The 24,574-nt window shown below is 36.7% G+C and overlaps 1 protein-coding gene across 1 annotated transcript in view; it reads left to right on the top strand.

The window, feature by feature from the left end:
* The window catches only part of ADAM28 (ADAM metallopeptidase domain 28), a 72,182-nt gene that overhangs the window by 31,435 nt on the left and 16,173 nt on the right, over nt 1-24,574 (top strand). Inside the window, exons 12-19 of the mRNA XM_040625784.1 lie at nt 10,161-10,291; nt 11,257-11,434; nt 12,774-12,863; nt 14,204-14,399; nt 20,382-20,484; nt 22,521-22,680; nt 23,386-23,466; nt 23,774-23,852. Coding sequence (XP_040481718.1) covers nt 10,161-10,291; nt 11,257-11,434; nt 12,774-12,863; nt 14,204-14,399; nt 20,382-20,484; nt 22,521-22,680; nt 23,386-23,466; nt 23,774-23,852 — 1,018 coding nt within the window. The remainder of the gene's footprint in view (nt 1-10,160; nt 10,292-11,256; nt 11,435-12,773; nt 12,864-14,203; nt 14,400-20,381; nt 20,485-22,520; nt 22,681-23,385; nt 23,467-23,773; nt 23,853-24,574) is intronic.

Genomic DNA, 24,574 nt, shown 5'->3' with positions numbered 1-24,574 from the left:
GCCAGTACCATGCTGTCTTGGTGATCACAGTTTTGTAATATAGCTTGAAGTCAGGCAACATGATGCCTCCAGCTTTGTTTCTCTTTTTCATCATTTCCTTGGTGATTTGGGGTCTTTTCATCCCTTCTGATGGCTGAATAATATTCCATTGTATATATAGACCACATCTTCTTTATCTATTCATCTGTTGAAGGGCCTCTCGCCTCCTTCCACAGTTTGGCTATTGTGGACATTGTTGCTATGAACATTGGGGTTCATGTGCCCCTTCTTTTCACTACATGTATATCTTTGGGATAAATACCTAGTAGTGTGATTGCTGGGTTGTAGGGTAGCTCTATTTTTAAATCTTGAGGAACCTCCATATTGTTTTCCAGAGTGTCTATACCAGCTTGCATCCCCACAAACAGTGTAAGAGGGTTCCCCTTTCTCCACATCCTCTCCAACATTTGTTATTTCCTGTTTTGTTAATTTTTGCCATTCTAACTGGTGTAAGGTGGTATCTCATTTTGGTTTTGATTTGTATTTCCCTGATGGCTAGTGATGTTGCATTTTTTCATGTGTCTGTTAGCCATTTGTATGTCTTCTTTGGAGAAGTGTCTATTCATGTCTTCTGCCCATTTTTTGACTGGGTAATTTGTTTTTTGAGTGTTGAGTTTGAGAAGTTCTTTATAGATCTTGGATATCAGCCCTTTATCTGTAATGTCATTTGCAAATATCTTCTCCCATTCCCTGGGTTGTCTCTTAGCTTTGTTGACTGTTTCCTTTGTTGTGCAGAAGCTTTTTATCTTGATGAAGTCCCAAAAGTTCATTTTCGCTTTTGTTTCCCTTGCCTTTGAAGACATGTCTTGAAAGAGGTTGCTGTGGCCGATGTCAAAGAGGTTATTGCCTATGTTCTCCTCTGGATTTTGATGGATTCCTATCTCACATTGAGGTTTTTCATCCATTTTGAGTTTATCTTTGTGTATGGTGTAAGGGAATGGTCCATTTTCGTTCTTTATATGTAAGCTGTCCAATTTTCTTGGCACCACTTATTGAAGAGACTGTTTTTTCTCCATTGGATATTTTTTCCTGATTTGTCAAAGATTAGGTGTCCATAGAGTTGAGGGTCCATTTCTGGAGTCTCTATTCTGTTCTATTGGTCTATGTGTCTGTTTTTGCGCCAGTACCATGCTGTCTTGGTGATCACAGTTTTGTAATATAGCTTGAAGTGAGGCAACATGATGTCTCCAGCTTTGTTTCTCTTTTTCATCATTCCCTTGGTGATTCAGGGTTGTTTCTGGTTCCATACAAATTTTAGGATTGTTTGTTCTAGCTCCTTGAAAAACGTCAATAGTATTTTAATAGGGATGGCATTGAAAGTGTAAATTGCTCTGTGCAAGATAGACATTTGAACAATGTTTATTCTTCTAATCCATGAGCATGGAATGTTTTTACATCTTTTTGTGTCTTCAATTTCTTTCATAAGTGTTCTAAAGTATAGATCCTTTACCTCTTTGGTTAGGTTTATTCCTAGGTATCTTATGGGTTTTGTTGCTATTGTGAATGGAATCAATTCCTTAATTTCTCTTTCTACAGTTACACTGTTAGTGTATAGGAAAGCAACTGATTTCTGTGCATTGATTTTGTATTCTACCCATTGCTGAATTGCTCTATGAGTTCTAGTAATTTGGGAGTGGTCTTTTGGGTTTTCCACATAAAGTATCCTGTCGTCCGCGAAGAGAGAGAGCTTGACTTCTTTGCCAATTTGGATGCTTTTTATTTCTTTTTGTTGTCTGATTGCTGAGGCTAGGACTTCAAGCACTATGTTGAACAATAGTGGTGAGAGTGGGCATCCCTGTCATGCACCTGACCTTCAGGGAAAAGCTCTCAGCTTTTCTCCATTGATAATGATATTCACTGTGGGCTTTTCATAGATGGTTTTTATGATATTGAGGAATGTTCCCTCTATCCCTATACTCTGAAGAATTTTAATCAGGAATGGATGTTGTATTTTGTCAAATCTTTTTCTGCATCAATTTAGAGGATCATATGGCTCTTGTCTTTTCTTTTATTAATGTGCTCTATCACACTGATTGATTTGCAAATGTTGAACCACACTTGCATCCCAGGAGTAAATCCTATTTGGTCGTGGTGAATAATCCTTTTAATGTACTATTGGATCCTATTGGCTAGGATCTTGTTGAGAATTTTTGCATACATATTCATCAGGGATATTGGTCCGTAATTCTTTTTGATGGGGTCTTTGCCTGTTTTGGGGATCAGGGTAATGCTGGCCTCATAGAAAGTGTTTGGAAGTTTTCCTTCTGTTTCTATTTTTTGAAACAGCTTCAGTAGAATAGGTATTATTTCTTCTTTAAATGTTTGGTAGAATTCCCGTGGGAAGCCATCTGGCCCTGGACTTTTGGTTTTTGGGAGGTTTTTGATTACTGCTTAAATTTTGTTACTGGCTATTGGTCTATTCAGATTGTCTATTTCTTCCTGTTTCAGTCTTGATAGCTTATAAGTTTCCAAGAAGGCATCCATTTCTTCCAGGTTGCTTAATTTCTTGGCATATGGTTGCTGGTAATAATTTCTAATAATTGTTTCTGTTTCCTTGTTGTTAGTCACGATCTCTCCCCTTTCATTCATGATTTTATTAATTTGGGTCCTTTCTCTTCTTATTCATTCTTTCAAGGAGCCAGCTTCTAGTTTTCTTCAACTGTTCTACTGTTTTTCTGGTTTCTATTTCATCGATCACTGCCCTAATCTATAATATTTCTCTTCTCCTGCTTGGTTTAAACTGGTTTTATTTGCTGTTTTTTCTCCAGCTCCTTTAGGAGTAAGGTTAGCTTGTGCATTTCGGATTTTTCTAATTTTCTGAGAGAGGCTTGGATGGCTATGTATTTCCCTTTTAGGACCGCCTTTGCAGTATCCCATAGGTTTTGGACTGATGTGTTTTCCTTCTCATTGGTTTCCATGAATGTTCAAGTTCTTCTTTGATTTCCTGGTTGACCCAATCATTCTTTAGCAGGATGCTCTTTAACTTCCAAGTGTTTGAATTACTTCCAATTTTTTTCTTGCGATTGAGTTCCAGTTTCAAGGTGTTGTGGTCTGATAATATGCAGGGAATAATTTCAGTCTTTTGGTATTAGCTGAGACCTGATTTGTGACCCAGTATGTGGTCTGTTTTGGAGAAAGTTCCATGTGCATTCAAGAAGAATGAGTATTCTGTTGTTTTAGTTTGGAATGTTCTGTATATATCTACGAAGTCCATCTGGCCCAATGTGTCATTCAAAGTTCTTATTTCTTTGTTGATCTTCTGCTTAGATGATCCGTCCAATGCTGAGAGTGGAGTGTTAAAATCTCCTACTATTAATGTATTATTGTCGATCTAATTCTTTATTTTGGTTAACAGCTGGCTTGTGTAGTTGGCTGCTCCCATGTTGGAGGCATTGATATTTACAATTGTTAGATTTTCTTGTTGGATAGACCCTTTAAGAATGATATAGTGTCCCTCTGAATCTCTTAATACAGTCTTTGGGTGTTCAGAATGGTTTGGTAGATATCCAGCTAATTGGACTGGTTGAAACAGAGTCCTCTACTCTTCTGCCATCTTGTCCCCCTCCTCTTGTCTTAATTATTCAATTTCTTTTGCTTTCTCTGCATTTAATTTATTCTTTTTTTCCTATTACTTAAGAAGAATTTAGATCATTTGAGACTTCTTCTTTTCAAATGTAAACATTTAATGCATAAATTTCCTGCCATGCATGCACTGCTTTAGCTGAACCCATCATATTTTGATATGTGTGTTTTCATTTTCATTCAGTTAAATTATTTTCTAATTTCTTTTTTGATCTCCTTTTTGATTCATGTATTATTTAGACATATATTGTAATAATTTCTGTTGTGGATTTTTTTAGTTTCATTTTGTTATGATCTGTGTATTCATTTGCTAGGGCTTCCATAACAAAATACTCCAGAGTATATGGCTTAAACAACAGAAATGTATTTTCAGAGAGTTCTGGAGGTTAAAAATCCAAGATCCAGATGTTGGTAGGTTTGGTTTCTCCTGAGGTCTCTCCTGTTGGCTTGCAGATGGCCACCTTCTTGCTGTGTTCTCACATGGCTTTTCCTCTGTGAACACAACCCTTCCTCTTTAGTCCTGTTGGATTAGGGACCCAGGAGTATAGTCTCATTTAACCTTAATTACCTCCTTAGAAGCCCTATCTCCAAATACAGTCACATTGGTGGTTAAGGTTTCAACATATGCATTGGAGTGTGTGTGTGTATGTGGGGGGTGGGGGAGCAATTCCATCCATAATAGTCTAGGAACATAGTAGAATTTTGATTTTTAAACTTTTTTAGGTTTGTTCTGGGTCCATACCACATATGAACTTGAAAAAGAATGTCTTCTGCTGTTATTGCCGTAATTGTCAATTATGTCAAGTTAATTTATAGTGCTGTTCCGTTCTTTTGAATCATTTATATAGAGTGCTTAAGTATCCAAGTATAATATTAAATTTACCTATTTTTTCAATCCTGTAAGTTTTCACTTCATATATTTTGAAGCTCTGTTATTAAGCAAATACACAAATAGAGTTGTCATGTCTTTTTGGAGAATTAATCCATATATTATTTTATGTTCCTCTTTTTTCCTTAAATATTCCTATTCTGAAGCCTACCTTGTCTGATATCATTATAGTTAGTCTGACATTTTGTGGCTAAAGTTTGCTTGATACAAACTTTTCCTTACCTTTATTTTTAGCATATATATTTCTCTACATTTAAAGGTTTCTGGTAGACAGTATATACTCTGGTTTTACTTTTTATCTAATCTGACAATCTCTCTCTTTTATTTGGCATATTTAAATCACTTATATGTAATGTAATTATTTATATTGTCAAACTAAAAGCTTCCATCTTGCTAGATGTTTGCTATTCCATCTATTCTATTTTTTTCTGCCCTCTTTAGGATTGAGGATTTTTGAAAATAATTTCATTTATTTAAATTATTAGCTTTTCATTGTTTTCTCTGTTTATTTTTAATGGATTCCCTGGTTTATTATACACCTCCCTTTGTCTGTTTTTACCTTGAAATACTCTTATCCTCAGGGTGCCCGAGTGGTGCAGTAGTCAATTAAGCATTGGACACTTGATTTCAGCACAGGTCGTGATCTAAGGGTTGTGAGATTGAGCTCCGCGTTGGGCTCCATGCTCAGCATGGAGTCTACTTAAGATTCTCTCTCCCTCTGCCCCTCCTCCCTGTACTCTCTCTCTCTAAAAAATTAAATAAATTCTTAAAAAAAAAGAAATATTCTTGAGCTGCTTCACATGTAGTATAAGGATGTTATACGAGTATACCTCTAATTACTCCCTTCCATTTTTTTGTGCTATTGTTATCATATGCTTAACTTGATTAAAAATACACAATATATTGTTACTAATTTTTCTTTGTCATCTCTCAGTGCAATTTAAGATAAGAAAAAAATAGTATTATGCTTATCTTCTCATTACCTACACTCACCTTTATCACATTCCCAACACTCTCCATTTCTTTGTATAGCTACAAGTTTCTATCTGGTATATATATTTCTTCCAGAAGATTTAAAAAATATATTTTCTATAATACAGAAATATTTGCCATCAATGAATTCTTTTAGTTGCTTCAGAAACTTTATCTCTCTTTCTTTTTTGCATGTATTTTCACTGGGCTTGTAATTCTAAGTTAATAATATTTTACTTTCAGCACTTCTAATGATTTTGCTTCACTGTCTACTTGATTGCAGAATTCCTGATGAGAAGTCTGCTGTAAACTTTATCGTTGTTGCTCTGAAATGTGTCTTTTTTTCTATTTCAAGATTTCCCTTTTCTTTTTAATTTTCTTCTGTTTGATTATAATTATGGTATAACTAAGTGGGGTTTTGGGGGGGAGAAATGGGTAATTTATCCCACTAAGTGTTCTCTGAACTTCTTGGGCCTGAGGCTTGTGTCTGTGATGAATTTGGAAAATTCTGGGCTATTATTTCTTCAAATATTTCTTCAAATATTTCTTCTATTTCATTCTTTTTTCATTCTTTTTTTTCTTCCAGTGATACCAATTACATATATCTGTGACCATTCTTTTGCCCCTCAAAACTTGTATGCTCTGTTCTGCTGTTTTTTTTCTCTTTTTTATTCTTTTTGCTCTTTGGTTTCCATTTGAGTAATTTTTGTTGAACTATTATGACCAGTGATTATTTCCTCAGCTATTCCAAATCTGTTAAGCCTGTTGAAGACATCATTCATCTCTGTTATTGCCTTTTTCATTTCTAGCATTTCCACTGGAGTCTTTCTTATGGTGTCCAGCTCTGCTGAAATTTCTCATCCAAATTTGTATGCTATTCATCTTTTCCACTGAAACTTTTAACATATTAATCATAGTTATTTTAAAGTGTCATCTGATAGTTCTAACATCTGTGTCAGATATGACTGTGGATCTGTTGATTGGCAAGGTATTGCTTTTCTTTCTTTTTTTCTTTTTCATTTTCTTGGATGCCTTATTATTTTTTGTTGAAAGTCAGACATTCTGTGAAACACATTAGTCTGAGGTGTGTGTGTGTGTGTATGTGTGTGTGTATATTTTGGCCTGGAAATGATCAGTTATTTCCTTCTGCTAGGCATCTTGTGTGAGGATTTGAATCAATATAGCAGGAATTGAGTTGGGTTTGGGATTTTGTTGGTGTTGCTATGACTGCCCTCAGTACATCACAGGTTTTAAATTCCTCTCACATTATTTTGTGTTTAGGATGAAGGCTGGTTTTCCAGAGGTTTTTTCTTAGTGCATGCTGCACACTCATCTTTAGGTCTTTACTGGATTCTCCAGAGTTTCTTCATGCTGTTGGCTCCCCCCCTCAATAGGTAGTTGTTACTTGTTACTAGATGATCATTAGACTTTTGGTGGGAGGAGAGCATTCTTTTTTGTTCTTATTAAGCCTCAGTTTGGTGTCCCTTAGTGTCTGGGGTAGGTCCTTATAGTGCTCCTTCTCAACTGCAAGGTGATGGAGATAATGACATAGCCCAGCATGTATCCTTGCCCTTCTTTCCCCTTCCTTCCAGGGGTAGAGGTTGTGTGTGTGTGTGTGTGTGTGTGTGTGTGTGTGTTTCCTTCATGTTCCTCTTTTAGAGTTGCTTTGAGACTTCATCAGTGCTTCATTTGTTGTCCTTTCTCTCAGAAGCTTAAGCCCTTTAGCTAGGTTTAGTGCTAAGACTAGAGTAAGGCAAGGGAGACAATCATTTCACCCTGAACCTGGTTATGTTTGTCCTATAGCAGAGATAGAGGAGAATGATCCTGGAGGGGTTTCATGCCTTTTCTGCTGCTGTTACCCTCCTCCAGGCCCACACTATGGGGGAAACTTTCTCAGAGCTTTCACTTGGTGAGGTCCATGCAGAGAAAAACCCATGAGTAGGTGGGAATTCCCCTATGTTTGAAGCTCCCACGTTTTGTATATTATCTTGCTGTACCACACACACTCTGCTTTTATCAATTTTAAGTTTTTTTTTTTTTTTACATGAGTTATTGCTGGCATCTGGTGGTGTCTGGCATCCGGTAATGTAAACAAATATTCATGCCCCGACTTTCCCTGTAGATGTAAGCCTACCTTTCCTTAGATTTCAGGTTTGTTTGTTGTTTGTGACCTCAGCTCTGGTTGAGTTCTATAAATTATGAATCTTACTATGTCCAGTGCTTTATTTATTGTAAGTTTGGGAGTGACACTCTTTCCAGCCTTCTATAATCTGGTGGCAAGGAGCAGGGGTAGGGGTTTGTCTTTTGATTTATTCTGGTTTTAGTCTTAGGTAGGCTCTGGGTATTAGAGGTAAAGTTTTCTTAGGGATCCTGCTCATCCTTCCCATGGTAGCAAAGCTCTCCTTTCTATCTTTTGCAGGTCTTTTGAGGAAAAGTCTCCTGATTCTCCTTCAGTGGGAGAAAACCTCAATTAATACCAATATAGGATCCTGGGCTCAAGATTTTTGTCTTCCTGTTTCAGGAGTAGAGGGTGTGTGTGTGTGTGTGTGTGTGTGTGTGTGTGTGTGTGATTAAACCCATACCCTAGCTATATTGGGTCTTCAGTTCTGCCTTAGGTTGTCAGAGATTGCCATTTCTCTCTCCAGTGGCTTCAGGCTTCTGTTCCTTAAAGGATACGGATCTGGATATGGCTTATGCTCTTTTCCTGCAGCAACTTCTACTTCATTCCTTCTGGCCCACACCACCAAGAGAAGTTCTTTCTCTTGTACTACCTGGCCCCCAATGTTTACCATGAGCTCCTAGAGGAGGTTTCTGGAGAAATATCTGTAAGTGTGTGCAAAGCACCCTTGTTTCTGAGGTCCTGCAGATTCTATACTCTTGCATCGGCCCATGCTAGGCCTTTAGCAATTCATTTAAGAACCCAAATGAATTACTTCCCCACTTGCCAGTACCTGGCATCTCCTCTCCCAAGCCTTGCTGAAGACAAACCAGCTCTTATGTCCAATCTTTACTTGGGAGGGCCTGTCTCTTCTTAGTTTCTAGGATCTGTGGATGTTATGCAACCACAATTGACTGATAGATTCAAGGAAAATTATAATTAAATTTATCTGCCTAGTCCTTGTTGTTAGTGCAAGAATAATGTTCTTTACAACTTTCTGCATCCTAGGCGAAAGTATGATCTCTCTCTATAGATAGATAGATAGATAGATAGATATAGATAGATAGATGATAGATAGATAGATAGATAGATGATAGATAGATAGATAGATAGATGATAGATAGATAGATATGTATCTCCAATATTTCCTATGAGTCTGGGTTTGTGATAAGCTTCATAAGGTGAACAGATGAAGTAAAACATATATTTTCTAAATTGAAAGAGCTTACCATAAAATTGGAAGAGAAATTAGACTACTTAAAGCAATACTTAATAATATATGATAATAGAATTGAAAACTGCAGTAGGAATCCAGAGAAGAGGATTATTGATGAAGATTAATGTGGTCAGGAAAGTTGCTTTAAAATAAACTTCAAAGGGTAGGTATGGTTTAGAGAGGGGAAAGACAGAATGGAGTTCATTCCAAAGGAAAGAAACACTTAAGTTATGAAAATAATTATTTAAAGGAAGATACTGTAAATTTAAGGAACCTCAAATAAGGCAATGTGGAAAGTCTAAACATATTTCCATTTTTCTTATTTTTTTTTGTTTGCTTTTGTCCCCATTTGAGTAACTCCATCTTACTAAATAGCAAGGTTTACCAGGTTCATCTTGACACAATGATAAAATACCATGAATTGTAAATATTAACTTCCTATCTTACACAGGTGTTCTTTATTTACCATTCTTGTACCATGTTGTGTGGATCTCTTTATTTAATTCTTTGGAATGAAGTAGATAAGGAAATCATGTTTCTGTGGGTGTGTGTAATTGGCAGATTCCTGTCTCCCCACTGGGAAATTATAGCCTGAAGTGTTTCTCTAGGGATGTTTTATTGCTCCTGAAAAACCTGGATCCCCCACTTCAACGCTTCTAAGCAGAAATAATCTGGTAATGAAGTTGGCTATTAGCTGGACGTCATGCAATGGGGCAAGTCTGGAAGTGACTGATGTCTAGTCTTGGTGGTAACAGAATTGAAAAAGATACTAATGGTACTAAGGTCCTGGGTTAACAAACACTTTCAGATCCCCACTAGCTAAACATATCAAAGGGCTTCAGTCAAATTAGAAGGTATTAAAAGCAAGCCAGGGAAGGTGGGAGGTAGATTAGTTTTGAAAAATTCTGATTCCGTATCACTGTTGAAGATATTTTGCCACTGTGTCTCATGACAGGAAACCACAGAAACATTTCTCAGTATAAATATTCCCCATTTACAGGAGTAAAGAACAAGCACTGTGCCCTGTGATGTGCATTCAGTACAAAAGTTGTGTGTGTGTGTGTGTGTGTGTGTGTGTGTGTGTGTGTGTGTGTGAGAGAGAGAGAGAGAGAGAGAGAGAGAGACAGATAGAGACAGGAAGAGAGGAAAGGAGAGAGGGAGAAGGGGAGGGAGACAAAGACAGATGGTGAGTAGTAAGAAAGCTGAAGGTAAAATCACTCTTTCTGCCCTGGTTAGTAAATTATACCCTGAGTGATAATTTAGTTTGAAAACCAGAGGCTCTGTTTCCTTATTCTCGCCCTTAGGACCACAGTGACAACATGCTTAGAGTAGCAGGGACCATGGCCCATGAAATGGGTCATAACTTTGGAATGTTTCATGACTCCTATGTTTGCAAGTGCCCTTCTACAATATGTGTGATGGACAGAGCACTAAGGTGAGGCTCTCTGGGAAGATGCTCTCTGTCCCTGTTTTTGGTTCACTCTGGGCTGTGCTATATCTTTCATGTCATCTTTGGTAACACATGCAAGCTTTTAAATATTAAATACTATAATTATGAATGCATATATATACCAAATCACTTTATCCCTCATCTATATGCAGTAGTTTTCATTAACTAAGACACATTTAAACATATTGTGTCTTTGCTGTTGGCATGATTGACTTTTTTAACTTCATCTTATCTATACAAGACCTGGTTTCAGAAAATCATTAGTATTTATCAATTAATTCAGATTGGGTAGTTCTAGGAGAAAAATCTAATTAAAGAAGAATGTCCTCACAGGAGGATAACGAGACTATACATTCTAGCCTTGCCTAAGCAAAGTGCCAGGGAATTTTCTTTAAAAATCCCACAATCCTTTTTTATATATGTATTTCCTCTCTTCTATTTCCGTGTCCCAGCTCACTCAATCTAAGGTAAGTCTCCCAGGCCCTTTCCCAAAATACTGTTATGGTGGCATGCCAGTCACATACCTTTGTTATCTCTCCCAGACACTACTGCATTTTTAAACCTCATCTTTATTTGTGAAGTGAAGAAATTCTGTCAAAAGTAATTCTCTGAAGGAGAGTGAGTTCTTAGACACATAAATAAATATGACTTTACTACCTTTAGGACTTCACAACCAAAATGACCTAAGGCTGAAGAAGATTACCTGGATAAGTCAGATGAGTCTTTGCTTTTTTTTAAACAGCAGCCCAGATGCTACACTTTAAGCTCCGACGTGTCCACCCAGGAGGGCTAATTCAGGCACACAAATGAGTTCATGATTTAGCAGTTGGGTAGTGGATTGGGTTTAATCTTTTAGGGCAGGTTTTGGGTGTATCATCCCCAATGTGTGATATTGCTCCCTTCATACTCAGCATGACTGTGTTCCATTTTCTCTTTCCTTATCTTCATAGCTTCTATATACCTACAGACTTCAGTTCCTGCAGCCGCATCAGCTATGACAAGTTCTTTGAAGATAAATTATCAAATTGCCTTTTCAATGTTCCATTGCCTACAGATATCATATCCATCCCAATCTGTGGGAACCAGTTGGTAGAAATGGGAGAGGACTGTGATTGTGGGACTCCCGAGGTACCACCAAATACTTTCTAAAATGGTCTAATTTGTTTTTCAATTGCTAAGAAGATAAACTATAAAACTACATTATTACTCTGAAATTGTGCATTTCTTGTAATTTTGCATATGTTCATGTGTAGACATTTGTCAGGCCAGCCTTTCTAACAATGACTACTGCATTGCTTAACAGACCTTCTTCACTTCCTTCTTGGGGTTCTTTCCCCATTTCCTGATTTTTAAGAACCACTCAACAATGGGCTTTGTATTCTTGTCCCTCTCTTTCAGGGAGCTATAGCTTCAGTTTTCTTATGTGCCTACGACCTACTGAGTAGTTACTTTAGGCACAGCACCTCAATAGCGCTCAGAGAGTTTAAATAGCTTGCCCAAGGTCACAGAACTGGTAGAGGGAGAGGCCAAGATGTAGACTCAGGTGTTTGTTTTGGCAGTCCCAGAACCACCTTGCACTGAGATTTAGTTCTTCTCTTTGTGACTTTAAGAGTTTTTACCATCAGGAGTCCTAGCCCGATCCCACCCTACTGACAGGGATGCAAGGGTTCTGAATGGGACCTTTGTCCCCATTTTATCAACACTTACATGAGTGACATGTCAAGGCCTCAAGGGGTCAGCTCTTCAGGAATTTCAAAATATTACCACAAATGTATTCATTCTATGAGAAAGAGGAATCTTTCCAGGATGATGTTTATATTTGAAATAAGGGCAAGAGTTTTAACCCTAAAAGTTGTAACTCTCTTAGGGAACCTGAACAGCTATAAGAGGAAGTTTCTGAGGTAGGAGCTTCTCCAAAGCTTCATATAGATGCCTTTCTCAGAAACAAGGTGGGAGAGCAAGACAAAGTCTATTTGATTTATGCAGAGTTGAATTAAATGTGAAAATTGCATAAAGAACTATACTTTTAGATTTTTAGTACATGTCCTAGAGATTAAATTTACTGATGGATAGGTACAAAACTGATGAGCTCAACTAATCATGTATTTAACTATTTAGATAAATTTTATTTTTAAAAAACTATCCTTTTTCCTTTTGTTTTCTTTTATATTTTACCAAAAATAGATCATTTTCAGTACTGCCATGAGAGACTGAGTGAACTAGAGGAGACACTCAAATTTTAAAAGATGTCTGTAGAATTCAGATATGTGACAAATCAGCAGTGGCTCCAAAATCTGTTTTTCTAATGTTGAACTTTGTTCTATCTTTTATTTTCCTGAAAATTATTTTCAAACTATATCACAGTAGGGTCTGTGTGATGAAAAAATTATATCATGAATTGCGGTGAAACAGGAGCAAAAAATTGAGACCCAATCTGGCATTTGCATTTGTTTCTGGTATTTCTTAGGAATGTACCAACATTTGCTGTGACGCTAAAACTTGTAAAATCAAAGCAAGTTTTCAATGTGCATTAGGAGAATGCTGTGAAAAATGCCAGGTAAGATTATTATTTTGTTCTATTTTAATAATTATGATTACTGTTTATTATTCTATATTAAAAATCTCAGTGATTATGTTAAATGAAATAGCAAAACACTAGATTTCTGTCTATAAAATAATGTTGCCTACCATTTATATATGAGTGTTTACAAACATGGGCTATTTGATCCCCCAACAAATCTTTGACTTAGATATTATGATCTCATTTTGCTCTTGAAGGAACAGAAGCTCAGAATAGAAAATGTGCAAAATAATAGAGCCACTGAATGGCAAACTCCACATATGACCTGTTCCAAAGCCAATGCTGGGGACTCCTACCTGCTGCTGCTTCAGATGCCACAGAGCCTTCTTGCACCAAACCTCATAATTGTTGCATATTCCTTCAATAATGGGTTCGGTGGAAAAGCTTTTGTTTTAAATAATGTGGACTCTCCCTTGTCTTCAAACTTTGAAGTCACTTCAGGGTGAAATTCTTAGAAAACAGATGTAAAGTGAGGATTCTCTGTCATTTTCTTTGTGGGGCTTGTTGACTTTCCTTTCAGGTTCAAGTTTAGGATTTTACATTCTATCGTTGCATAGAATTCTCTATTATGATTATTTGTTTATATGTCTGTTTCCTTAGTTAGACTAACTTCTGAGGGCACCTAGCACAAAGTTTCATACATTTTAAATGTTCAAGAACTGTTTGCAGAAGGAATGTGTAGATATACGGCATACCAGGTTATAGGTAGTATTTGGGAATTTTTTTTTTTTAATGTCAGAGGGAGAAGAAAGAAATAAAAGAGGCCAAAAGGAAGAAAATTTGAGAACTTAAGTGAGTTAAAAAGAAATATTTGAGCATACAATAAAAGGAATTAAGGATTAGGAAACACAATGCCTGGGAAAGTTTCAGAGCATGCTGATCTGGTGCTTGTAAACTTACCTTCCTTAATATGGAAGATTCACTTCGCCAATAAATCTCTAAAGTTGCAGATGTAAATCTCCTTGAAAATCTTGACAAAGATGCATTCAACAAAGGAAAAAATAAATCCCTTCTTTGCATCTAAGATGAGGCTTGGTTTTCTTCTGTACTTTTCTCATTGATATTTCTATAGTGCTTGCACTATAAATTCAGAAATATTGATACTTAAAGACTCAGGCCATTGGCATAAGTCAATAGAAGTGATGTAATAGTAGATGTCTTTAGTTTATGCAATGCAGTTGTAAGTTGGAATAGAATGATGTCTCTAACTACCTTTCCAAAAAAAGACCAAGGGGAAAATATTATTTGCATTAATTTGAGATATTAGAGTAAGTCAGGTGGGAAAAAGCTTTCTCTTCACTTTTATTTCTCTGCAGTTTAAAAAGGCTGGTGCAGTGTGCAGACGAGCAAAAGATGAGTGTGACCTGCCAGAAATGTGTGATGGTAAATCTGGTATTTGCCCTGATGATAGATTCCGAGTCAATGGCTTTCCCTGCCAAAACGGGAAGGGCTACTGCTTGATGGGGATGTGCCCCACGCTGCAGCAGCAGTGCACCGAGCTGTGGGGACCAGGTAGGAGGACAAGCCCCAATGTTGTGGGCATTTCTGCCTCTCTCTATGAACATGCAAGGAAAAACCATGTTATAACAGGTGACAGTGTTTAATCATAGCCAAAGTAATAATCTGTTCCAGTCTTCTTTCTTGGAAACTGTGCTACAGCTCAAAATCCTGGATAAGTGCATTTTATGACATAGGTCAATTTAGGGATTGCTAGATTCAACAAATAAAAATAAGGATGGCCCAGTTAATTTGAATTTGAATTCCAGATTAGCAATTTTTTAAAAATATCAGTATGTCTCATGAAATATTTGAGGTAAGCTTATACTAAGAAAACTTTGTTTACTTGAAATTCAAATTTAACTGGGTAAATCAGGGAAGAATATCCAATAGGAAAAATTCTCTTCAACAAATAATGTTGGGAAAACTGGACAGCAACATGCAGAAGAATGAAACTGGACCACTTTCTTACACCATATGCAAAAATAAATTCAGTATGGATTAAAGACCTAAATGTGAGACTTGAAACCATAAAAATCCCAGAGAAGAATGAGGGCAGTAACCTCTTTGACATCAGCCAGAGAAACTTCTTTCTAAACATACCTCCGGAGACAAGGGAAACAAAAGCAAAGATAAACTATTGGAATTTCATTCCACACAGTGAGGGAAACAATCAACAAAACTAAAAGGCAACCTATGGAATGGGAGAAGATATTTGCAAATGATATATCTGATAAAGGGTTAATATCCAAAATATATAAAGAATTTATAAAACTTAACATCTCAAAAACAAATCATCCAGTTGTAAAATAAGCAGAAGACATGAACAGACATTTTTTCAAAGAAAACATCCATGTGGCCAACAGACACATGAAAAGATGCTCAACATCAGTCATCATCAGGGAAGTACAAATCAAAACTACAATTAGATATTACGTCACACCTGTCAGAATGGCTAAACTTAACAACATAAGAAAGGACAAGTGCTGGCGAAGATATAGAGAAAGGGGAAGCCTCTTGCACTATTGGTGGGAACGCAAACTGGTGCAGCCACTGTGGAAAACAGTATGGAGGTTCCTCAAAAAGTAACAAATAGAACTACCCTGTGATCCAACAGTTGCACTACTAGGTATTTACCCATAGAATACAAAAATACTAATTCAAAAAGGGATACATGCACTCTAATGTTTATAGTGCTATTATTTACAATAGCCAAGTTTTGAAAGTAGCCCAGCTGTCTGTCCCTCGACTGATGAATGGGTGAAGAAGATATGATATAAATATAAATATATATATATATATAATGAAATATTACTCAGCCATAAAAAGAATGAATCTTGTTATTTACAATGACATGGATGGTGCTAGAGTGTATTACGCTAAGCGAAATAAGTCAGTCAGAGAAAGACATATCACATGATTTCACTTATATATGGAATTTAAGAAACAAAACAAACAAACAAAAGAGGAAGAAAAGAGAGAGGCAAGCCAAAAAACAGACTCTTAACTATCGAGAACAAACTGATGGTTACCAGGGAAGGTGGGTAGGGGCATGGGTGAAGTAGGGGATGGGGGTTAATGAGTACACTTGTTGTGATGAGCACCGGGTGTTGTATGGAGGTGTTGAATCACTATATTGAACACCTGAAACTAATATTACACTGTATGTTAACTACTGAAATTTAAATAAAAACTTACAAAAGAACAAATTTAACTAGGTGTCCCCATATAACTACACCTTTAGAAGTCTGTGTGTGTGTGTGTGTGTGTGTGTGTGTGTGTGTGTCCATGTGTGGGTGTGTAGGGGTGGCAGGAGTGGTGGGAGATGGGCAGAGCATAAAGGAAGGGGGAGGAAAAAAAGGACTGTAGGAATGCAGACGAGTAATTTGGAAAAGTGAAATCTCTTAAATGCTCATTTTGCTCCTAATACTAGAATTTTAGAAGTCATATTCTCTGATTACACCATAAAAAAGAAATTAAAAACAAAACTTAACAACCTCCAAAACTGTAAACTAAAACTTAAATTGTACTGAAAAACCTTGATTGGAAAGGCAACTTATTTATTTATTTTTAATGTTTTTTTTATTATATTATGTTAGTCACCATACAGTACATCCCTGGTTTTTGATGTAAAGTTCGATGATTCATTAGTTGCGTATTTAAAAAATACCAGTTCTCTGGACTTTCTGGATATGATTTCCATTGTGCACATATCTTTAATTTTCACACCCTCCTCCGCTACACTTCCAGATTCTTCCTTAAATGACTGAAGGAATGTTTTAATAGGGAAAATACATATTCCTAAAAATACTTGAAGAGGGTTATCACATGCCAGCAAGTTTTCATAATTCCTGAAAATATACATACAACAAGATAAAGGAAAGAACAAAAATCAGTTTCACAAGATACCCAGTAAAAAGGAAACCTGAGAAATACATGGATTAGAACTTAGAAAAATTTCTAAAATAAAAAAAAATCTTTCGTATCAGGCAATGGTGGGCTGAGACACAAGTTGAGGAGTAAAGCTTGATACCATTGGTGCTTGGGAAGGTGCACTGGTGTGCTGGAATCTGGCCTCAGCAACCCTTCCTCTAAAGGTCATGCAGACTCACATGTAAGTTACAGGTGGAAACAAAGATGGTTTTGTGGGTTAAAGAAAGACTCTGTGCTTCCTTGACTAACTTCAGTATATAGCAGAAATCTAGGGAAAGAAAATCTTCTGCACAGAGTTGAAGCTCTGAGCATCCCCTTTATTATCTAGTAATAAATCACTGCAGTAAATACTATTACCTTCTCCTTTTGCCTGACCCTTCACTATCTGCCTCCCCTGCAAATCTGTAAATTTCCCAGTACCTAGACACTGTATTTTGTTCACTAATGCATTCCCTGTGTGTCCCAGCACATTGCCTGACTTTCGTACATGTTCAAAATTATTGAATTAATGTTGAACATATTTATCTGATACTGGAATAGGGAAGATCTTTTAAAACACACATTTAAAGGTAGTGCATATAAAAGATCAGAGAAGCGGATTGGTCTAAATAAAAGTCTAAATTTTGTAATTCCTAAGGGATCACAAATTTATTTCAAATTAATTTTCAAAGTTTGAAAAGTCTAATAACATATATAAGGAGGAAGATCACCCTCTCCGATATCAAATCATTTCTGTGAATCACTTGCAGTTCCAAATATTGAAAATGTGACAAAGGCATTAACAATTTGTCATAAAGAAGTACAAATGTCTAAAAGACATTAAAATCATTTTAACTCACTAGCAAGAAGTATGAAGTACTGACACTGATGTGTCAGGAAATGCAAATATAGTAAGAAATACAAATGAAAAGTTGATTCCTTCAGCATTTGTCAAATTGGCAACACTTTATTAAAATTAATGCTCACTGTTGGTGAAGATGTAGCAAAACACCTATTTTTTTTAAAGATTTTATCCATTTATTTAACAGAGAGAGAGAGACAGCCAGCGAGAGAGGGAACACAAGCAGGGGGAGTGGGAGAGGAAGAAGCAGGCTCCCAGCGGAGAAGCCTGATGCGGGGCTTGATCCCAGAACGCCGGGATCACGCCCTGAGCCAAAGGCAGACGCTTAACGACTGAGCCACCCAGGTGCCCCCAAAACACCTATTTTTACACGTTCTGGTAAAAGCATGAATTAGCACAGTCTTTCCAGGACGAACTGGGAAAACGTATGTACAACCTAAAAAGAAAATGTACTGCTTTCCCCAGCAAGTGTATTCCGGAATACTTTTTCACAAAGTCTTTTCAACCAACACTTTTAAAATTAATAATGGATAATTGGGAAACATCTCAAAGTCAAAGAATAAGCATTAGTCAAATAAATGATAGAGTATCCAATGCAATTTTTACAACTATGATACTGCTGAATATTTAGGGCCTAGCGAAAGGACAAGTATACTTGTTATTTGGGAAATAACATGGTACTGGGTGTATGAATGATACTTTCCACAATACTAACAGCAATAACTGAAGTTTGGGATTAGGAATATGCTTTTTCCTTATTATTCATGACTAACTATTTAATTTTTTCAGTGTAGATCTTTTATTATAATAGTAAGGGGACTATAAAAGTTACTAAGGTCAAATAATTAAGAAAATATGATAATAAAACTTATTTTATCATCTTGGCCATCAGAACGTGAAATTCATTTAAAATGATTCAACTTTACAGATAAACCAAGAGGTGAAGGCATGTCTTAGCTCCTGAGCTCTTAACCATTGTGTTCCTTTGCTCATCTGTTGGGGATCTAAGGAAGATTGCATGAGAAATTAAATATGTGATGCTTATTGGTGTGCCTGAACAAAGCAAAGTTTTACTAAGCATAGCAAGTAATTTTGACAGTAGCAAGTATTAGCAGAAGAGCTTCCCAATGTCTGCCTATGGGCTATTTATATAATGATTGTGGCTCTCCTAGTTAAGTCTTCATATTTAGATGGATTTGTTTTTAATCTTCAGCCAATCAACCACATTTCCAAATATTTAGATAGCCATTATTCAAAAGTTAAATATTTAAAGGATTATTTTATTTTATTCATTTTTTAAAAGATTTTATTTATTTAGAGAGAAAGTGTGTGAGGAGGAGAGGGGCAGAGAGAGAGGGAAAGAATCTTACGCAGACTCCAAGGTGAGTGGGGAGCCTGTTGGAGGGCTTGATCTCACTACCCTGAAATCATGACCTGAACAGAAATCAAAATCCCATGCTTAACTGACTGAGCCACCCAGGCGCCCCTAAAGGATTATTCTAAGTTCTAGCCAGCTTTCTAATTAACAAACTATTGCAGCCTATATTTCTTTTTTTAATAATAATATTTTTTATTATGTTAGCCACCATACTGTACATCCCCAGTTTTTTATATAAAGTTCCATGATTCATTACTTGTGTATAACACCCAGTGCACCATGCAATACATGCCCTCCTTAATACCCATCACCAGCCTATCCCATTCCCCCACCCGCCTCCCCTCTGAAGCCCTCAGTTTGTTTCCCAGAGTCCATAGTCTCTCATGGTTCATTCCCCCTTCTGATTACCCTCCCTTTCTTCTTCCCTTTTTTCTCCTACCGATCTCTCTACTTCTTATGTTCCATAAATGAGTGAAACCATATGGTAATTGTCTTTCTCTGCTTGACTTATTTCGCTTAGCATTATCTCCTCCAGTCCCATCCATGTTGCAGCAAATGTTGAGAAATCGTTCTTTCTGATAGCTGAGTAATATTCCATTGTATATATGGACCACATCTTCTTAATCTAGTCATCTGTTGAAGGGTATCTCGGCTCCTTCCATGACTTAGCTATTAGTGGACAATGCCGCTATGAACATTGGGGTGCATATGGCCCTTTTCTTCACTACATCTGTATCTTTGGGGTAAATACCCAGTAGTGCAATAGCTGGATCATAGGTTAGCTCAATTTTTACTTTTTAAGGGACCTCCACACTGTTTTCCAGAGTGGCTGTACCAACTTGCATTCCCACCAACCATGTAGGAGGGATCCCTTTTCTCCACATCCTCTCTAACAATTGTTGTTTCCTGCCTTGTCTATTTTTGCTATTCTAACTGGTGAAAGGTGGAATCTCAGTTTGGTTTTGATTTGAATTTCCCTGATGGCTAATGATTTTGAACATTTTATCATGTGTCTGTTAGCCATTTGTATATCTTCATTGGAAAAGTGTCTGTTCATATCTTCTGCCCATTTTTTGATTTGTTTATTTGTTTCTTGTGTATTGAGTTTGAGAAGTTCTTTGTAGATCTTGGATACCAGTCTTTTATCTGTAGTGTCGTTTGCAAATATCTTCTCCCATTCTGTGTGCAGCCTATATTTCTAACAATGATCAATGGGATTATGCCAGAATAGTACTTCTCATGCTATATATTTCATTAATTTTATATTTCATTAATCCTTTGTAGCATTGAATATCTTATCTCTTTTCTTTTCTAATTTGCCCCTACTGACCATGCCTGATTCCAGGGACCAAGGTTGCAGACAAATCATGTTACAGCAGGAATGAAGGTGGGTCAAAGTATGGGTATTGTCGCAAAGTGGACGACACGCGGATTCCCTGCAAAGCAACGTAAGTGGCCTTGTTGTTTGAACCTTCCTGCTCCACAGACTAGAGAAATCATTTGCTTCCAGAAACATGTTCTGATTTATTCCAATTAAAGCAAAAGTTAATTTGGACATCATTCATTTGATAAGCATTCTCAATGAATGAGTCTTATGTGCTGTGTTTTAGGCTAGGCACTAAGTGAAAAGACAAATAAGAAATAAATTCTTTTTTCCCATCCCTTGTGGTGGGTACTTCGAATGACATCAAGTACAGTCATTGTAAAATAGAGTGAATGTGTGGCTGGAACATGCAGGAGTGAATGGGCCTGGCTCAAAGTCTCTCCATGGATTTTTCAATATAACTTAGGTGCTTTTCCATCTAGGTGTTTCTTTATGATTCTAGGAGTAGAAATGGAGGAATAACTAATGCAATGCTTATATAGTTTTGTTTAAGCTTGCCATGGCATTACAGAAAGAAAAAATACAGTAAGAGAAAAGATTGGCAATTCACCTGGATAATTTGCTTTACTTTTTGTATTAAGAGTCCAGAAATTTTTATTCCAAAATATCATGAGGAATGGACTTGAGATTTTTGTATAAGATTTTTTTGATTCTACAAATTTACAGTGACTTTTAAAATTCAAATTATAATAGATTAAACTTAGTATCTTCTCCAGATTTCACACATACTAAGTCATATATAACAAGAGACTGAACAAGGTTAACATTTCTCAAAATTTTTCTATTAAGCAGTGATTTTTCCAGATGATAAATATTACCAAACTACATTTTGGACATAGTGCCATCCCTTGGAGAGTCTGAGCCTAAAGGATAATAATATTCCATGGTCTCCTCTTCATAAGAATCAGGGCAGATTTGAAAGGGAAAACAATTATGTAAAAAGCAATGCATGTGTTTCTGGGAGCCAATATGTAGTTTGAGAGGTAGCAAGAGGGGAAGAGAGTAAGGTGGTTCCACTTCCCTTTGTAGCATGCACACGCATCATCCTGAATGATTGTTTGTATGATCACTGTATCATTTCCGCAACTAGAGGCACAAACATGTCATTTTTTCCACAGGGTGACCTCCTAGACACTTCTGAATAGTCATTGGCTATAGTGGAGAGTAGGCCTGGAATTCTCTGTGCTCTAGAGAGAATTATAAAACTCTACCTAAGTGAATCAAGAAAAACGCCTCTTCAAGTTTGGAGAGAATGTGTGCCTTTCTTCACTCCTCATTAGTATTTGCTAACAGCCACCAGAAACATCAGGAGAATCTAATTCTGTTCCTCTCAGAGTAGTTTTTCACAGCCCTCCTCTGCATTCTGCATATAGCAATTGACTCCCATTTTACTGGCCCTGACTTTATTCACCTTGGCAGTGAGTGAATGGCTTTACAGAGTGCTGACCTGTTTCATCTTTATTTGCAGGGAGACAGTTCTTTCAGTAAGCCCACACAATGTCTTGGACTGTCACCAAAGTTTCAGCCTTACGTAGACACAGCTATAGTTGGGAGAATTATTCTGCTGCAATTCATGAAAATAAAAAAGTAACTTTAGCTGAAACAAAATAGAAACTGACTGTCTATGTGCCCTCCATGATATTAGAAGTCCATCTTCCTTATATCTTGAGCATGACCTTCATCCCCAGGTATTTCTCTTGGTCTATCATGGCTTCTGCAGCTACAGCCATTGCATTCCAATAAGCCAGAAAGAGAAAAAATGAGGAGTAAGACATACTCCTTCATGTAATGTCCCCTTCAAGAGTTTACATATAAGATTCTGCATCCTTTTCATTGGCCAGATCTTAGGCAATTGGCCAAAATTAGCCACCTAGGAATCTGGGAAATGTGGGCTTTGTTTTTGAGCAACAATGTGCCTTGCACATTCGGTGGTTCCGTTACTGAAGAATAAGGGGGAATTTGACATAAAGGGAGAACTAGGAGTCTCTGCTATAGGGAGAAATACGATTAGTTAAATATTGATAGGGAACTGATTTAGAACTGCATAAAACTTCAGTTTGGATCCTGGTATTTCAACTGCAAAATTTGGCTTTTCCTCAGTGATGCCTTATGTGGGAAGTTGTTCTGTCAAGGTGGGTCAGATAATTTGCCCTGGAGAGGACATATAGTAACTTTCCTGACATGTAAAACATTTGATCCTGAAGACAGCAGTGACGAAATAGGCATGGTAACCAATGGAACTAAGTGTGGCAACAAGAAGGTAAGTTGAAAACGTAGCTTTTAATCAAAATGTTCTTTTGCCTTGTTTTCTTTATTTGTTTGTTTTGTTTGTTTGTTTCTCAAGGACTCCTTATATTTTCAAAGCAATACTTACACCATTCATTTATGCATGCATGCACTCATCCCTTGAATACTATTTAATAAGTAACTATAATGTACTTAGTACTAGGTTATTAAATCCTGGTAAATTTTATTGTCCCCAAATCAGTAGGTTCTCAATAAATAACAGCTACCCCGATAATACTAAAGAGAATAACAACATTACTATTTATTTTTACATAAATGACAGGTATTGTAATATTGCAGATGATGTGATATTAACATGTTTTCCATAGTATTTTTGTTTGGAATGGATGCCTTGTGTCATGTGAAATGCTTAACTCAGTGCTAAGTATTACTCTCAGGAGTGGACTGAAGAGGTGGATTAAGGGAATGACCCATGAGGAATAAAGTGAAGTAAGGAAATATCCTTTAGAGTATTTTCCAAAAAAATTTTTTATAAAAATTATCTAGCTTCATCTTCTTATTTTCAAAAGAATGCTGCGACTTCCCTAATAAAAAGGTAAGTTTAGTAACAATAATCTTGGCTAATAATAGAAGACTAAATTCCAAAGAGTCAGCAATTTGCAGAGCTGAAACCATTGGATATCGATGTCAACTTGATAGTTTTTCACATCACTTTCAGGTTTGCATTAACGCAGAATGTGTGGATATCGAAAGAGCCTACAAATCAACCAATTGCTCCTCCAAGTGCAAAGGTCATGCTGTAAGTTTTGAAGATGTTTCCCCAAGCTTGCTGAATCTTTTGTAATTTTAGGTCAATCTTGATGATGCTAAAGTAATGTTTCAGCATTAAGTGATTACAATGATTAAGTTTGCCTTAACAGCTCAGTTGTTTGGTTCAATGAAAAAAATTTCTTCCTGGTATTAAAATTCCTACAGTGGATTCATACATTATGTAGATAGCTGAAAGGCTGCAGAGCAGGGGTTAGTTCTTTTTCTGAATGGATGAATAGGGCCCTTGGGTTGATGGTCAGCCTAGTGTGGAAACTAACAGGATCACTCTTTTCTAGGTGTGTGACCATGAGCTCCAGTGTCAGTGTAAAGAAGGATGGGCCCCTCCTGATTGTGATGACTCCTCAGTGGTCTTCCGTAGGTAACATTATACATCTAACTTGAAAAACTTGCTCTTCTAAGCTTTTATTTCATATTACATAAGACTTCATTGCCATTTTTCTTTCCTCTTGAAATTCTTATTCATTCCATAAATATTGAATCTACAATATTAATCTTCAAGGTCTCTAACAGCTTTTTAATCATACTTTCTACATCCTTATGCTTTTATTCTACATACAAAAAACTTTCCTCAAATTTTATATTTGTAATCTTAATTTTAATTTCCCAAATTTTCTTGCTTTATGATTGTTCTATTTTTGTAGCGGCTTTGACTTAATGTATAGATATAATATCCTCATAAAACTCTCTAAGAATATGGCTTAGATTATTTTTGTAGGTTCAGTTCTCTTCTTTGAATCATCTCTATTTCTTTTGAGTTTGATTTGTTTTTCACCCTGTCTCTTATTGTGCTGTTTTTCTTCAGGATGTGGGACCCTTAGTTGAAGGTGAGATAGGTTGACTTGAATTAGCTTTCATGGGTTTTCTTTGCATGTTTGTATGCTTGTTGTACCTACCAATACTTCTCCAGATGGGAGATCTGGCTGTGAGCTCTATCGGTAGATAGAGAGACTTCCTTTCAGGCCATCAAGGTGGGAAGCAGCCAGAGTGGGGATCCTCGCCTCCAGTTGCCATGGTGATGATTACTTTGCCCAGGAAAGAGCTCCTCATTGCATTTACTTCCTGAGAGAACTGCTTTC

The sequence above is a fragment of the Ursus maritimus genome, unplaced genomic scaffold (assembly GCF_017311325.1).
Source record: "Ursus maritimus isolate PB19 unplaced genomic scaffold, ASM1731132v1 scaffold_11, whole genome shotgun sequence".
In the NCBI taxonomy this organism is placed as follows: domain Eukaryota; kingdom Metazoa; phylum Chordata; class Mammalia; order Carnivora; family Ursidae; genus Ursus; species Ursus maritimus.
Note: the sequence above shows the minus strand (reverse complement) of the source record. Positions and strands in the feature narration are given on the sequence as shown.